The sequence below is a fragment of the Quercus robur genome, chromosome 1 (genome assembly GCF_932294415.1).
Source record: "Quercus robur chromosome 1, dhQueRobu3.1, whole genome shotgun sequence".
In the NCBI taxonomy this organism is placed as follows: domain Eukaryota; kingdom Viridiplantae; phylum Streptophyta; class Magnoliopsida; order Fagales; family Fagaceae; genus Quercus; species Quercus robur.
In genome coordinates this window covers 17,371,773-17,389,722 of record NC_065534.1, presented here as the reverse complement: position 1 = coordinate 17,389,722, position 17,950 = coordinate 17,371,773, and the positions used below count along the sequence as shown (strand labels likewise).

Sequence of the window (17,950 nt, the reverse complement as noted above, 5' to 3'; positions counted from 1 at the left end):
CTGTCCAAAACTTGTATTTTCTTGTTCATTTATCCACTTCTTAAAGGTCAGCTCCTCGAATAAAGTGGAGGAAGCTATCTTGGTGTTTGGAGCCCCTAGACTTGCCATGCCACTGGCATTATGAGGCGTAGCCCCTGGTGGGAACTTGTGTCGGAACAACGACAAGGTGTCGCCGGTCATAAAGGCGTTCTCGTAGACCCCTGTTCAACAGAAACTCAACTCCATCGCCGTTCGAGTTCACGCGTAAGCCTTCCCACAGACGGCGCCAATCGTAGGGTCACGTTCCGGAACGAACCGTAATAGTAGTTGGGTCCGAACGTGAACGGGTCCATACAATATCATTTGTAGAGAGTGGGTTCGAAAGGCTAAGTCGTGGTTACCCGGCGGTGGTTTCGTTAAGGTGTTCATGCATGGTTCAGGGGTGTTCACCTCTGAAGCCCTTTTCTCCCAGTGGGACTTCAGAGACCTCGAGAAAGAACCAGAGAGACCCCTCTTTTAGGTTACATATTTTTTCTTTTATACTAGCATGCGTTCAATTTCCTTCGTCCACGTGTAGGGTCGACCTTTTCAAGACTGATACTTGTCCCATCAGTCCCAGACCTAAGTCGTTGAGAGTAGTTGATAAAGTTAATGGATAAGACTTTGTTAGGCGCAGAGATATGCATGGGGAAGATGGCAAAGGAAACCTTTCTTAGATATTTTAGATTTCCCTTCAAGCATGTTCCTTTACCTTTTTGCCCTTGTTCTTGGGTCAGCCGAGGACTGCACTGTCCTCGGCTGCTTCTCCGAGCCAATTGGGCCATACTATTCTTGAGCTCGGGCCATGACCTTTTTCGGCTTAGGCCTTTGAACCCTCCATCAGCAAGTGGGCCTGGCCCGTCAATTATTGGACCCCACAGTACCTTATCAACTTTATAGTTCCTAAATTGAGGTTGAGTCTCAATCTCTCTCTCCACAAGTTAATAGACATCTTAATTTGGTTAACATGTGAAGCTTATAAAGTAAACTAGTTACTAACTCGTGCGATACATGGAAAAACTTTTAAAAGTGAGATTTGAGAGAAATTATTTACAAAATTATGGTATTAGAATGTATTAAAATTCATGTAATATAAGTACCCCTCTCAAATAAATACTTAATAAACACTTTTTCTACATATTTTATAACACTATTAATGTGCATTCGGGATAAGCTGAATTTTTCAGCCTATCTCCACTTTCAGCTTATTTTTACTATTATTCATGGGTTTCATTGCACTTTTTGATACTATTCATGGGTCTCACTGTACTATTTAGCTTATTTTTTTAACTTTTTTTTTTTTTACACTTTCAATAAAAAATTTTTAATTTCAACTAAATGAGCAATTTCAAACAGACATTTAGGGTCCATTTGGATATAATTTATTTTACTGAAAACACTATAACAAAATAATTTTTAAATTTGTGAATATTGCCATGAGACCCATTTTTAATATTTTTTCTGAATAAAGTGATTGTGGATCCAGTAAACAGTGCATAAACAATGCACTTTGTCTCCTAAAAGCTGAAATGCATGCATCAAAAAAAAAAAAAAAACGCAAAACGCCAGCCGCGGGAAAATAATTCCTATCCAAACATATACTTAGTGATGTAAATTTTCAGTTAAGTTCATATATTACCGTGCAGAGAAGTGCATAATAGTTGCCTATCTAACTTCTTAGGATCTATGCATAGCCATATATTTCTTTATACATTGTTATATATTCTACTTACACACAATCTATATAAGTAGGAAATTGTCTAAAATCAAAATAAATTAACCACTGTTTTTTTTTGGAGAGAAAGAACCTCTGAAATTAATGAATTGACTATAAAATAATATTAAATTCTTGGTCAATCACATTGACCATCAATCAATTAATTATAACTTGTTTCATGACCATATTTAACAAAAAGAGAGGAATTACTAATAGCAAATTTCATAATTTAAATCAATAATAAAATCTACATTATGCATAGTAATTTTAAAAAAATCAAAACCAAATACTTTTCACAAACTTCAACAACAAATCTGTTTCTTAAATAAATAAAAACTTCAACAACAAATCTTACAAACCTCACAACTTCACAATTCATTAACATATTCTAATATAAAAATTGATAAGTAAAAGTGTAGAGATTTTTTTTTTTTTAATCTTCTATACTATTTATAAGAGAATTCTCCTTTTTGAACCAGATTTTTATGTGGTTCAAAAATACCTTCATTAACAAAGGGTAACTTCTCTTAGAAATAGAGTCATAAATGTTAAATAACAAATTTTATTTTGAATTCAAAAAGAAAACACCTAAAATTTAGGATTTTTTTTTCTTTCACATTCATCCTTTTATTCCCTAAAATTTAGCTTTTTTTATTCCTTTTTCATCCAAATAAAAGTAAAGCACCCGCAATTTTAAAAAATAAAAGCCTAAAAGAACTCCTAAAATTTAGCCTTCTTTCCCCCCACTTTCATTTTGTTTTTCCTACCCAAACTTTTCTCTTTATCACCCACATTACTTCATTGGATTGATTTTGAGCATTATAAGTTGTGGCTACTTTCAAATTATCGATAATAGTGTAATTACCCATAATTGACATTTGTCAAGCTTTCTCTCAAGGGCCGGGGACTTAAGTTGTAAAAGGGTATAAAATGAGATGTTACACCCTAAACCAATGACCCCACCGCTTGTATATCCCTATGGGGATGATACACTCTTAGTAATTATTAAATCTTATTAATGGTTAGGATAGTTTTTTTTTTTTTAAGTTTCAAGAGTTTAAAAACCATAGTGACTAAAATTCTATTTATCTTATTAATTGTTATGATAGTTAAATTTATGTAATTATTATCTAAGTTTCAAGAAATTTAGCTAAGAGTCTCAATTAGCAATTTACCACCTCCTACCGTTTCAAACAGAGACTACACATGATTCAAATTCCCCCTTCTGTCATTATTGAATTATCAACAAAATTCAAAAAAAATTATAATTTTATTCCAACTAAAATTCTAGAACCATAAATTTCAAGAAATTAAGATTTTTTTTTTTAAAGATCTAAACTAATTTGTCTTATTAATTTTTAGGATAGCTTAGCTCAACTAAAACTCTACTACTTAAGTTTCAACAATTTTAAAAATTATACTTATACCGAAATTCTATCTATCTTAATAGTTGTCAAGAGTCTTATAATTTTTTTTTATACAAAATAGAATTTCTACTCTAGCCTAATCTAAGTGTATATATGTGTGAAATTCTCTCTTGGAGAATTGAACCCCGACTCTTGATCCCCACACCCCACAAGTATTTATACTTGTGGAGTGACCACTGCACCGTCTTATAACTTAATTGACACCTTCTTGTGCATAAGATGTTTGGAATGTAGGGGAAAAATTATTTGAGTTAATGGGTTAACTAACTTTATCAAAAAAAGAAATCTTAAATGATAGGAATTTAATTCAAGTAAAAGTAAATTTTAAGAAATTTATAATTCTACTCCAAACTAAAATTTTATTGCCACAAATTTCAAGAAATTTAAAATAAAATTTAATACTATTTATTTTAATCATCTGACCTAATTTTTTTTTTGGTAATACCAATTTTTATATTTTAATATCTTATTAAATATTAATTATTACTCGACAACATCATGATTTGATTATCCTAATTTTATATTGTTAAGATTAGCATCAACGCCCTTTATCCAACCGCTCAATCTTCTCAAGTTACTTCAAAAACAAAACATTGTGTTAAATACAAGTATCCACGAGGTCCAGTGCCTTGGGGTCTACTCTTTCCTCCTCAGTATTATACCTTTCTTTGAATTTGGTCTCTGCCTCTATACTGCCTTAATAAACATTAATATTTTGCCACAACAAAACTGCTCGCATGATCATACCTCGCTCTCCTCAGCATGGAAGCAAATCACAATTCACAAAAACTACACAAACAATTCATTGTTATGAATCATTCTAAAATTGCTTGCTTTTTTCTTTTTTGATGGGTTGGTTTAAATTAGGTGGGAAGTTTTGGAGGGTGATCTGATTGATGTGATTACTGTTAATGTACATGATCATGATGGCCCTTGAACACAAAGGTATGTGCTTTTTTAATGTTTCATGGAGTTTTTGTTTGTATTTACTTTTTCTCTCGCCGCTGGGTCATGCCTTGTGGTACAGTTTTGATGGGATCCTAAAGGTTGAGACTTTCATGTGGTACGTTGGTATTTAGATTCTATGATGTGATAGAAAAAATGGGTTTTGGATTTTATAGTTATATTTTTCTACCCATTTGACTTATGTGACCAGTCTGTTCAGGGCATTGTGGACCCAAGTGGAGTTTTTTGTTTTTGTTTTGTTTAGTTTGGTGTAAGAATTTTTGGGTTGTGTTCAATTTGTGCTATAATGCTGAAATCACTAAAAAGCTTGAGCATTAGAGAAGAAACACACGAAGATTTGGTTTTGCATCTGCCATGTTAATTACTGGGAGTAGTGTAAGGCCGTCTAGCAATCACCTCTTCCAAATTCTGCAGAAACGGTGTCCTTGTGCCTTGGGTACAGTACAACCATGTTAATTTACATCATATTCTTTGTTGTTTGATATCTCTACAATGACACTATGGACTTGGTTTTCTGGGTAGGACTGTATAGCACAAGAATATGCACCTTTTTCTGTGTAGATGTTGATGTGATATTACAGTTTAGGAGTATTCTATCTATCTATTATTAATTTTTAAAATCAAGATTTCAGATGGTTGATGATTTTGACTAGTCTGTTGATGAGTCCATGGACTTGAAACTATACATGGAGTGAAAGTTTGTAATTAAAACAGGTTATTATTTTTTGGAAACACAAAACAGGTTATTGTTTGGATAATCCTTTTGAATCTTAGCCTCTTAGGATTTTGAATAATTATAGACAAAGAATGATTTATGGAATTGGACTTTTAGTCAGACCATGGCTTGGGGAAGTGTTAGAGATTCCCTAATTCCATTGGTCATTGTGGCATGAGTCTCTACCGTCATTATGTGTAGTTTCACTGTTGATGTGTTTTCTCATGTATACGATTGATAGCAGAGAGATGAATAAAGGGCATCCCTTTCTTTGACTGCTTAGCTATCTCAAACAAAATATAGAATGCGAGCAGCTGAGAGCCAATTTTAACAATTGTACATTCTTGGGAATTCCTCCCCTTATATGCAAATTATTATGTTGAGGTCCATCACTAGCTGAAAATTCTTTGAAAGCCTGCCTTTCGATATCTCAATTAAAAAAAAAAATGTATGGTTGGTTGTAGGTGCTCTATGAATAACTGAAGCTTCTAGTGAAGGGAAAGTAATAACAGAGGTTTTAATAGGATTTTGAAGTTGGTAGAGCTTAATTTTATAGGAGTTGGAATGGTTTTCATTTAGTATTCGTGTGAAGCTCCTTGTGGATCAACTGGATTTTATTTTAGTGAAATGAGGGCCACATACATATATTTTAGTGGTGTGACAATGAAGTGACACTTGTTACAACCTAATGCCACAAGATCAATCTTTTTGCTCAAGTATGCTGAACCAAAAGTTACGGTAATTGGAATTCAACTTGCAGTAATCAGATACGAAGATCTAGTTGACATCAGTATTTGGTCCTACCCCTGGCCAGATCCTGATGAAAGAGAGAGAGAGAGAGACAGAAAAGAGGAATCTAGGCAATGGTCAAGTATCAAAATGTTTGTTTTGAATATTTGTTGTTGCTCTGGATTTTAACAGGATCTTAACTTTGCATTTGAGTCCCCTTAATTGGTTAGGGTCCACTGTAGCTAAGTATAAAAATGGAAATACTGCAGTCTTGCATCACAGTTTAAAAAAAAAGAAAAAAAAAAAGGAAGATTGTAGTCACTTATTGTCTGAAATATATGATTGCTAATTTAGTATTAAGAGGAGAGGTGTATCTTGTGATTATAATGGATACAATGTTCAATTGTATTTGATGTCACTTAACTGGGGTCAACCTTAAACAAGAAATAGAGATATTACCACAGCCTCTTTTATTACTCACCTATCTTCATTGTTCCTATACCAATGCCTAATGTCTTGCAAAACTCCCTACCAACTATGTCCCTCTTTTCCAACATTGAAGTATATTAAAATTGGAGTTTGCTTGTGAAAAATAAAATTTACTACTTTTCTATGCTTGCTCCTTTATTATCTTAATATGAATATTCTTGGCACTGTTTCATTTAAGCAATGTCTCGTTGAGGAGTTATTTGATTAGTTGTACCTTTTTGTGACAGAAACAATGCAAAATTACTCTGAGGCATACATGAGTTGCCTCTGGAGCAAGACAGTACCATACAAGCTGCAATATAATAGGAAATTTGTGGAAGGTTCCCCTCAGGCTAATGATGAAATCAGTAGGCACTCAGGAGTTGGTTTCACAGAACCTGACAGGTCATTCCACGCCCCGCTCTTTGTGCCTCCTAATGAAGGTTATTATAGACCAATTCACCTACAAGACTTTTATGTTTGGTCTGCTTTTCATGCCAACGCTCAAATGGCACAAAAGAACCCGTTTTATGCGCTTGAAAGCCATTTTTATCCCATGAATCACGAGCACAATTTTCCTATGTATGATCGACTTGAACCTGTGCCCTTCAGGATGTCATCACAAGGTTACCAACCAGGTTTTCAATTCCAAGAGTTCCAATATTTCGTGGTCATAGATTTTGAGGCAACCTGTGACAAAGAGAAATACCCACACCCCCAGGAGATTATTGAGTTCCCATCTGTAATAGTAAACAGTATGACTGGCCAACTGGAAGATTGTTTTCAAATTTATGTGCAGCCTACGTGCAATCAACTTTTAAGTGATTTCTGCAAGGAGCTTACTGGCATTCAGCAAGCACAAGTATGTTTAAATTTAATCCCATGATCTTTCTTCCAGTTTTTTGTCTCAATCAAAGGACAGCCTGTAACATATTCTAAAAAGATTTGTAATTTGTAAAGAAGGGTGGAAGAATACCTGATGGTCACCAGCCTAACCTGCAAACCCTGCACCTTATCTTTCACTGGCCATTCTTGCTGCAAGCTCTCTGCCTTCACCTTTCTGACTAGTTGATAGAATTAGCAATCTGATCTTGTTACTGACCCAGTACATACTTTACTGCCTCATTCCTGAAAAATCACTATTCTAGTTGGGTAAAGCTTTGATGCGCTATTTTACATATTGCATGCAATATGAGCTTGTTTGGTTTGGAATTTTCTAAGAATAATCGTTTATCTGATCTGATTGTGATTTTATTGATTAACTGGTTAAAAAATTTTAATTTTAATTTTATTTGAATTAGGCTAACATTATTTTGAGATATGAAAATGGATTAATCATTTTAAGATTTAATCTACTTGAAAAATATAAACCAAACAAGCCATACATATATCACAATGTCTGATTTAGATGTGTTCTATGGTTATAATTCTTGTTGCATTATTGAGATGAAAATATAACAAGTTTACTACAGTTATAGAATTAAATTAGCATTCTTCAAGGAGTATAATGATTTTACTATGTCTTACATTGTTAGATATTTTATCTTTATAGTGGACATTGTGAGAAAAACTGCAATTTCCATGCTTTCTAAAGTCCAATTTTATATAGTATTTTATTTTGCATGTCATTTGGATCTTACCAATATGACTGCTTTATAAGTTTTGCCAATGAGTTGTGGCTCAAATGACACTTCCTCAAAAAATAAAAATAAAAAGTTGATGGAGGGTGAGGTCGTGAATTCAAAACCCATTAAATGCATATGTAACTTGCCAATCATAAAGGGAAAAAAGATTGCTTTATAGTCTTCAGTTGGACATGACTTTGAAGGTTAAAATTATGTCTATGATGAAGTCGAATTTTGGAAAATTAGGAACATATCAAAGAGCTCTCTCTCTCTCTCTCTCCTACTTCATTTTGTTTGCAAACCCGCTTCTTTTAAATATTGAGAAGCTTGGAAGATCACATTGCATCATCTCCCCCTACCCTCTTCCTTTTTCTTTCTTTCTTCTCTTCTTACAACTCCTTCCTCTTCATAAATTTCTGAATCTTCTACTTTTATTCCCCATGTTACTAGTCCATCGTTAGTTTGAATCCTCCACCCTTTGGGGCCAATACTTAAAAAAACTTTTACTTGTTCATCTAGGTTACTTCAATTCTTATTGAGAAGCAAGTTAGTACAATACATAGGATATGAGGTGGTGAGTTTCAGCCACAAGTAGTTGAAAAGTTTGAAAATTTTATTGAAGAAGTTTCAAATTCCAAATTTGAAAAAAGCTGCTTTAGAATCTCAACTTAGTTTAATTGAATAATCGCATGTGATTGATAGTGCATATCTATTTTATTACTCAATCGAAGTTGGAGACGCATTGTTTCACTCAATCACCTTGAAAAGCAAAAAGAAAGAAAACATATGTGAAAAAGATTAAAATGTTTTAACATTCTCCAAAATGTCTTGCTAAGGGAATCGGGAGATGCAATTCATGTGAAACTTAAGGTCAAGTTTCCTTCTTCCATGGGGAGAATGATCTCACTGCATGTTGTATCATTTTGTTCTTTGTTGATACACACACACACTAATTATTGTAATGATTGTTAAAACTAGGGCCTCAAATGGTTACATCTGGAAGATTTATTAGATGCATTCTCTTACTAGGTTAAGACAAGGATATTAGTAAAAAAGGAGAAAAGAACAGAAGAACAGGATTACAAAATATTGAGGAAAATGTGATAGGAAAAGACCAAAGCCTTAACTATACTTCTTTTGGTTAGTTGAGTTGTTTTCGACCATTTAGTTCCATCAAGGGCCATATGCTTTGTGTTATTCTTGGCTACTACATCCTTTCTCATTGCCTCTACCTGTGTGTGTGTTTTTCCAGTATTCATCCCTTTTGGTGCCTTCAACTTGATTTGAAGCTTACCTTTCTGGTTTTGTGGTACAATATAAAAATGGTGCAGATAAAGAGTGAGATATTTGTATCAGTATCTTAAGAAACATGGGCTAGAGAAAGATGAATTTGATTAGAGGAGCTGAGGGAGTATATCCATGTTTTATGTAAACGTCCATGCAGTACAGCTGGTGATGGTGTTATTATCACTGTGCACCTTGTTAAGGTGAATGGTATGATGAAGATAACGGTGCAGAGCTGTTGAGTTTATAGCAGAGGGCTTAGGGTTGTGTCCTAGGACCACCTTTGGGATTATGATTTTGGTGGTTACTTTTCAGATTATGATGATGTATTGGGGGTCATGAGGGTCAATGTGGAACTGACATATTAGTATTTCTAGCTGGCTTTGATTTGCAATTGATATACAATATTAGCAGTATATGCATGTGGCGATCCTTCACCACTTTAGGTCCAGTTGAGCAAGGGCAAGGTTAATGGCAATTTTAGTGTACATGTAAGTATAGCTTGTTAATAATTTCTATATGCTCAAAATAATGAAAATCATTTTTGAGCAATAATTCCTACTTGTAGAAATATGTTTTAGATTATATAACAAACGGTGCATTCTGGTGTTCATTAATATATGTATATATATAATGAACTGAACTTAGGTAGGGCTTATTGATCAAGTGGCATTTCATGCTTAAATCACAAAAAAAGTGAACCAAGTTTTATCATAATTTTGATAGAATTCAAAGGAGTTTTTTTGGGCTTGGAAGAGAACCAGTAGGATTTACATGGTGCTATTTTTCAATTCCTCTCTCTTGAAGAAAAAAAATTATGATAAAAAATAAGTATTCATTTGGTGCTCGTTTAATATGTGTTTTCTTTAAATAAAATTATTATCGCTTACCAAAAGTTCATTTCTTTGTTTTTTTTTTTTTTTTTTTTTTTTCAGTATTATATTTTATAATTAACAGTTAATCTAGATATATTTGTTTATTTATTTGTTCATTGGATATTGTCAACGTAATCCATCATTGCTTCGCTGAATCAATTATTCAATTTTTCTATTTATTTGTTCATTGGATATTGTCAACGAAATCCATCATTGCTTTGCTGAATCAATTATTCAATTTTTCTGAAGCACTATAGACATGAAGCTTGTCAATATTCACACTGATCTGGTGGTTCCAGGTAGACAAAGGTGTTCTTCTAAGTGAAGCTCTACTTTTGCATGACAAGTGGCTTGAGGGGAAAGGGATTAAACATACCAACTTTGCTGTAGTTACATGGTCAAATTGGGATTGTCAGGTAATGTTGGAATCTGAGTGCAGATTAAAGAGGATCCGCAAACCACCATATTTCAACAGGTAGCTGATTTAAAAGTTTTATAAAATTAAAAAATTGAAACAAAATTTAACTGCTTCCTTTTCTATCAGATTGTTTGGGCTTCTTTTGAGATTAGCTTTTTCCGTCCGTGCATATAATACATTATTTAAAAAAAATTGGTGGTGAGATGAAATTTCTCATAATAATTAAGTGATGACATGCTAGAAATAATTTGATTTGTTGATATCCAAGTGGGCTAATTTAATTGTGTGGGAAATAAAATTTTATGGTTCGGTTTCATAGATGTTCAAATGCTCTCCACGAAAATGTCTTCGTCTTTATTGTAGGGATATCTGTATATAATTTCTTCAGTACTTCTGTAGACAAGAAAACTGATAGCAAGCAAGACCACTACTTGTTACTCTTATACTTTATTGATGAGAGAAATATGTTTCTCACAACTTTAATCTTTACAGCAACAAAAAATTCTCTCTGCTAATATAGTTATAAATATATTCTTTATGGTGTACTTTTAGTACTATTACTCTCCCGTGCCCAACTGCAGTGTCTGGGTGTGAAATGGGACAATGTATAATGAAGAAGAAAGAATATCATTTTACGTAACTGCCCATGGGCGCACCACTTTTATTGAGTGTCTTGGTTGATTCTCTGAATGCATAAGTGTTTTGACTTTTTTGAATGGTGACAATCATATTGTGACTTCTCACAAAAGAAAACAAAAGACAATCAATATAGAATAGAAGTATGAAGGAAGTGAGATTGATGTTTTCTCTCCCCAGGGATCCTGTTTTCTTTTTGTTTTGACCATTAAAAGATGGGCATTGCAGTGAAATAGTGACAATAGGGTGTAAAAGCACCTATATGGCATACTAACATGCACTGCCATTTCTGTACAGCCTTTTCTTTGGATTATGCCGATATTGATGTTCATTCTTGTTTTTCTCTCAAGCTGTGGTTTTATTTGGAGAATCAAATTCTTAGATATATATATATAATACATTGACAGTTGAATGAGTTTATTTTTCCTTGTTTGCATTATTGCTAGATGGATCAACCTGAGGGTCCCATTTCACAAGGTATTTGGTGCGGTTAAATGTAACCTAAAAGAGGCTGTTCAGCTGGCTGGCCTGGTATGGGAAGGCCGTGCTCACTGTGGCCTAGATGATGCTAAGAACACCGCTCGTCTGCTTGCCAATCTAATGCACCGTGGACTTAGGTTTGCCATAACTGACTCATTGATGTGGCAGTCTGCAAATTTCCCGTTCTCAATGCAGCTGGATCATCAATCTGGTGTTCCTCAGCAATCCTTCAGAATTAAGCACCCATCACTGCCTTTCATCCAAGGTCACCGTTCCCAGGTTGACCCCAGCAAAGAGCGAGGTGTGTTCTGCTATTGTGGGGTGAAAAGTAGCAAACAAATGATTCAAAAACCAGAGCCAAAGCATGGAAGCTGCTTCTTTGTGTGTGGTAATTGGACTACCACTAGAGGAGCCCAATGTTCTTATTTCGAATGGGCTACCCCTGACTCAAAATGAAAAAGGGTTGCGATCCTTTTTCGAAGAAAATAAAAGACAACAGGAAATTACCAACAACAAAAAAGAAGAAAAAAGAAGAAGAAGAAGAAGGAATTGGATTAGAAAGGAGATAGATAGATGGTCTCCTAAGGAAGTAAATTAGCCTTGACTACTTCAAGAGATAGCTGCTTCTTTCAGTACATATTTACAAGCCTTGAAAGGTGTCTCTTCTCAGTTCCTCTTAAGAAGTCTAGTAAGGAAAGTTAACTCTAACTTGTAAAGTTGACTTCTTATTGATTAAAAAGAAGTGGGAAAAAATGGTATAGCAATTTTTTCATTGGAGATTGAGAAAGCTTTTACCATGCTGGGACATGGGGTTTGACTATCTAAAATAATCCTTGAGATACTTGCTTAATGCTTTTGACTGAATGGGAATGAGCAATCATTGATTGCCTGTTTTCCTCTCTGCTGTGTTTATTTTGTTTGTGCATTTTGCAATTCCAGTATTTGATATTTATTTCATTTATATTTTTACTAATTATGATAATATTGATTCATTTGGATTTGTCATAAAATGAATCAAATTTTAATCAATATATTCATCAAATAAATTTTTTAAATAAAAAATCAAATTTCAGAATAGGAAAAAATGTGAATCTTTTTAACACAGATAAAAGAAAAATAAAATTTATAAAAAGAGGGGGAAAGCTCCACACCTCTGTGTTTTGAAACGGAAAAACAATATGGGTTAATATTTAAAAAATGGTTTAAAAAAAATTATTTTTAAAGAACAAATGCATACTACAAACAAGATGTTTAATGATTTTTTGTCCCAAAATGAAAACAAAAACTTCAGGAGATATTGTCCATTTTGCCTCCTAGTGTTTAATTTTAAATTATTAGATGTAGGACCTTAGATTGTTGGTTAGGATATGAGGATATCACACTGCTTACATCTATCAAATGCAAAATTACAATATTTCATGAAAAGTATTGAAATGTCAACTTTGACCCCATTTGACCATTTGATAAGAGTAATGAGATATTGAAGAGAAATTCCCTTCCTCTGCACTAATTATATGTTCAAATTGGTTTTGAATCGTGAGATATCACAAATGAAATTGTTGATCCATATATTGTCTTTTTATTTTATTTTTATTTTTTAATACTAAGTGTCGAAAAGTTCGAAAGGTCAACCTAAGGTCAAACAATGTTAGATTTGGACAAATGATATATTATTAAAAAATAACATAACAATTTTCAATTTGAAGGGATCCAACCCAAGGACCAAAATTCCAAAAGATTTGTTTGAACTCACAAAAATAAGGAAAGTGAGATTTTCATTTAAAAAGCATTTAAAGGTGTCAAGACTTTCATACTATGGTGACTTATAGGATAAGAATCTCAAAGCTACAAACTCAGTAATAATAATAAAAATTGGTGTCATAAGCTTTCCAATGATACATACTTTGAGTAGAAAGGAAAAACCTGTTTGGTAGTAGCTTTCAAGTATTGTTGTTCAAAATGATGCAAAAATTGTGGTTTAAAAAGTAATGTGAAAATACGCGTTTAAAGTAGTCATAGTGCAAAAAATGTGTTTGGTACCATGTTTCAAACAATATATTTTAAAATGTGAAAAAATATAATTATGTGTTTTGTATGTGTATGTATGTATTTTTTTTTTTAAGTGGTAACTTTTTGACATGTATAATTATTTTATTAATATTTATTAGAGGAGGATAGGAATATGAAAGAGAAGGGAGGAAAAGAAAGAAAGAAAAAAAAATGAGGTGTGCACGAGAGAGAGAGAGAGAGAGAGAGAGAGAGAGAGAGAGAGAGAGAGAGAGAGAGAGAGAGAGAGAGAGAGAGAGAGAGAGAGAGAGAGAGAGAGAGAGAGAGAGAGAGAGAGAGAGACAGAGAGAGAGAGAGAGTTATGTTAGGTCTTATCAAGTGGGTCTCACACTTTTCTAAATATTTACAAAAGTGTCATTAAGTAATGTTATTTGAAAATTCAAAACTGGTAGGAGAAGTTTTCTAAATTTAGTGTTTAAACACTCTAAAATGAAAAACGTAACTCAAACACTCCTAAATGAAATTCCTTACCAAACGTGTTGTTTTTTTAGGAGTCCACAGTTTTTAATGTTTAAACACTAAAAACTATTATTTAAACTACCTCTTATAGTCTTATATCTCATGAGACAAGCTAACATGGGGTGCCAATTTCCAATTACCCAAACTTTGTGTCATTGGAAATTATATACTTCATGAACTTTCTAATGACGCCAAGAACAGAGAACCTACAAAACGAAGTTCAAGAATGTAATGATTAAATGTCTAGAGGATACAAGCATATCAAGAGTTTCAACTTCAGAAGTCACAACTTTACGCATAGATGTCTAAATCACTCGATTTTAGCATCATTAGAAAGAATTCTTCATGAAATTTCTAATGACAAAAGTAACACACAAAATGGAGATTCGGAAGACTACCAAAAAAAACTTTTCAAAGTTGATTGCACAAATGGAGGTCATAACACAAAAAAGGGAAACATAATATCAAATGGTTTGTGGTGTAGTGAGGATTTGAATTAAGATCCATTATCTAATACTAAACAGAAAAAAAAAAAAAAAAAATTCTTTCTCTCTTCTGTGTTCATATATTTATTTTGGGATAAGATGAGTTTCAGAATTAGGAAAAGATGCAAGTCTATAGAAGAAAGCACTATATTTTTCATGTCTAAAAACTTGCCCTGCAAGACTAGGTCTGAATGTCTTCAAGGCTTCACCTTGTATCTATAATGCTGAAGATGTTCCTGAATGTGGTGAAAGTGGGATGTCATTTTGTTTGATAGAGGAGATAATGAAATGTTAGAGCATTCGTATCAGTTCATATAACATTTTTTTTTTATTTTTTTAGATTAAGAGCCTTTTTTTTTTTAATTTTATACAATCACTTAAAAAAAAAAAAAAAAACTCACATCAAATTATCTATTCTACATTTTATTTCATTATAATATTAATTTTTCTTAATTTTTTAATTGTTTATCTTTCTTCACTCATAACAATCATCATTTACTCTTTTCTTTCATTCTTGGAATATGTAAAAAAAGAATAAAAAACTATATGCAAAATGAATAGTATTAGTGTCAATTTATATGATTACTATGGGAGTTTTGCAAATTTACACATTTTTAACTTGACTGTGTAAGTGGTTTTGAGACTTTTTTTTTTTTTTTTTTTTTTTGAGAATCAATTCGAGGAACATTTTATTACGAAAGGAGAAAACTTTTGTCAAGAGTTACATAATCTGTCACATCCCTATGGATGTCTTCTATCCAAACTTGTGGTTCATACAAGTATTTTGCTAACTTGGCAAGCTTGTCAGCTACTCTATTTCCATTCCGCCGAACATGAGAGAAAGACAGACTTCTCAAACTTGTGGTTAGCCAACGTGAGTCCTCAATGATGTGGTCAAAAGCTGTCATACAGGTTGAGTCCGAAACAAGGTGGCTGTAAATGATCTCGGAGTCGACCTCAAAGATTACATCTTCTAGACCAAGCTCGATGGAGAAGGAGATAGCTTTCCTGCAAGCCAGAGCTTCCACATCTTCTACTGTGGATGGAAGTAGAATGCACTCCGACAGCGCTGCAATCACCATACCTTCAGAGTCTCTTATCACCACTCCAATGCCTGCTAAGCCCGTGTCCTGGAAAATCGCACCATCGTTGTTGGCTTTGAATTGAGGTGGTGGGGGGGGGGGGGGGGGGGGTAACCAATGCGCTGGGTGCACCACCAATCTTTGCTGCACTGGGAAGTCTTGGGCTGCATGGAATTCTTGTAGGCGTTCCACCGCATCAGCATATAACTTCTCCAAAGGCACCGTGACCTCACCCATTCGCTTTGAATTCCTATTATGCCAAATACCCCAAGCAATGTAGGCAAATGTCTCTGCCAAATGCGGTGATTTCTGAGCAAGCATACCTTGACATAAGTCACGGAAACTTGCCAGTTTTTCAGCCAAAAAAGGTAAACACCACACCAGCTCCCACCAAACGTTCTTCACCTCTATGCAGTCCCAAAGGGCATGGATTGTGTCCTCTGTTTCACAGCCACAGCGGTCACACAGAGAGTTTGCTGTGATGTTCCTCTTCATTAAATTCAGTTTTGTTGGAAGAGAATCATTTGCTGCCCGCCAGAGGAAATGCCTTATTTTGTTTGGCAGATTAAGGGCCCAAATATCTAACCAAAAATGCTTTTTGTTCGCTGAATTTGAAGGACCTGGTGCTTTCATTTCTGCTTCTTTTTTAAGGAGCTGATATGTTGACTTGGTTGAATAAACTCCCTTGCTTGTTGCTGTCCATATGAGTCTATCTTCCGCATACGTGGAACTCAGTGGTAGGCCGAGAATTGCAGCTACTTCAAGGGGCACAAATTCATTCTGTATTCGATCTTCAATCCATCTCCCATTTTCTTCATCAATGAGGGCACACACCCGTGCATTATTGGGCAGGTTTTTTTGTGGTGAAACCACCCGGCTTGAGTGCACATCCGGCAGCCATTTATCACCACGAATCAAGACTGACCTCTCATCCCCTATTCTCCATCTCGCCCCCAACCTCATAACCCTACAAGCTTTAAGAATGCTTTGCCAAGCATAGGATCCCTTCACTCACTCCCTCATCTAGGATAGAGCAATTAGGGAAGTACTTTGATTTAAAGACCTTATAGAAGAGAAAGCCTTTTTTATGAAGCAATCGCCATACTTGTTTCCCCAACATTGCTAAATTGAAATTTTCAATATCCTTAAAACCTAACCCCCCCCTCCCCCCCTTGGCACTTCGATTTACACAAATTTTTCCAAGCCACCCAATGTGTTTTCCGCCCCTCCCCTTTATAGCCCCACCAAAACTTCCTAATTAGAGACTCAATATCTTTACATAAGCTCTTTGGGAGTTTGAAACATGCCATGGTGTAAGTGGGCATCGCTTGGAGCACTGCTTTAATAAGTACTTCCCTTCCCCCTTGTGATAAGAGACGTTCTTTCCATCCTTGCATTTTGTGCCAAATCCTTTCTCGAATGTAGCTAAAACTTTGCTTCTTTGCTCTACCCACCAAGGACGGTAATCCAAGGTACTTTTCATAATTTGTGGCGGCTCCTACTCCAAGCAGATTTTTAATTTCTTGCTGCACATGGGGATTGATGTTTGGGCTGAAAAATAGTTGAGATTTTCTTTGGTTAATTTTCTGTCCTGAAGATACTTCATATTTGTTCAGAATATCAAGTATGGAGCTGCATTCTTGTGTGGTTGCCCGACAAAATAGCACACTATCGTCTGCAAAGAACAAATGGGAGACCTTTGGACCTGCATTACAAAGAGAGACTCCTTTGATAGTGCCTGCAAGTTCAGCTTGTTTAATAAGTGAGTGTAATCCTTCAGCACATAAAAGAAATAAATAAGGTGATAGGGGGTCCCCTTGACGGAGGCCTCGGTTTGGTGTGAAGTGTCCATGTGGTTCACCATTCACCAAAACAGAAAAGGAGACTAATCGGATGCAAGAACTGATAAGGGATATCCATCTAGTTGCAAACCCCAACTTTTCCATTAGTTTTTCTAAGAAAACCCACTCCACCCTATCGTATGCTTTGCTCATATCAAGTTTTAAAGCCATGAGCCCTTCTTTTCCTTTTCTCTTATTTTTTAAATGATGTAGTGTTTCAAAGGCTACAAGAATATTATCTGTAATCAGTCTATCTGACATGAATGCACTTTGTGACTCCAACACCAATTTGGGTAGAATTTTTTTTAGTCAATTGGCTATGGTTTTAGACACAATTTTGTATAGGACATTACACAAGCTTATAGGTCGGAAATCAGTAGGTTTTTCAGGATTTTTTGATTTTGGTATGAGTGAGATGAAGGTGTGGTTGAGGTTTTCTGGCATGACACCTGAATTGAGAATAGTTAAAGAGGCAGCAATGACATCTTGGCCAACAATATCCCAACAAGATTTGAAAAAGATAAGGGGTAGACCATTGAGTCCAGGTGTTGTTAGTGGTTTCATTTGGTTCAAAGCTTGTTCTACTTCATGTGCAGTAAAATCATGGATTAAATCATCATTCATAGAGGGGGTAATTTTTGAATCAATACCTTGGAGG

The 17,950-nt window shown here is 34.6% G+C and overlaps 1 protein-coding gene across 2 annotated transcripts; it reads left to right on the top strand.

Moving 5' to 3' along the window:
* Positions 1 to 3,745: 3,745 nt before the first annotated feature.
* On the top strand, positions 3,746 to 12,259 carry LOC126723711 (uncharacterized). 2 transcript variants are annotated; one of them, XM_050427496.1, is made up of 4 exons: positions 3,746 to 4,107; positions 6,289 to 6,902; positions 10,124 to 10,299; positions 11,325 to 12,259. In XM_050427496.1, exons 1-4 carry the CDS (start codon positions 4,074 to 4,076, stop codon positions 11,812 to 11,814), a joined length of 1,314 nt encoding a protein of 437 aa, XP_050283453.1. In that variant the 5' UTR covers positions 3,746 to 4,073; the 3' UTR covers positions 11,815 to 12,259. The 2 variants fall into 2 exon arrangements, with proteins under 2 accessions (XP_050283453.1, XP_050283448.1); XM_050427491.1 differs by lacking the exon at positions 3,746 to 4,107 and adding an exon at positions 4,150 to 4,564.
* The last annotated feature ends 5,691 nt before the right edge of the window (positions 12,260 to 17,950 follow it).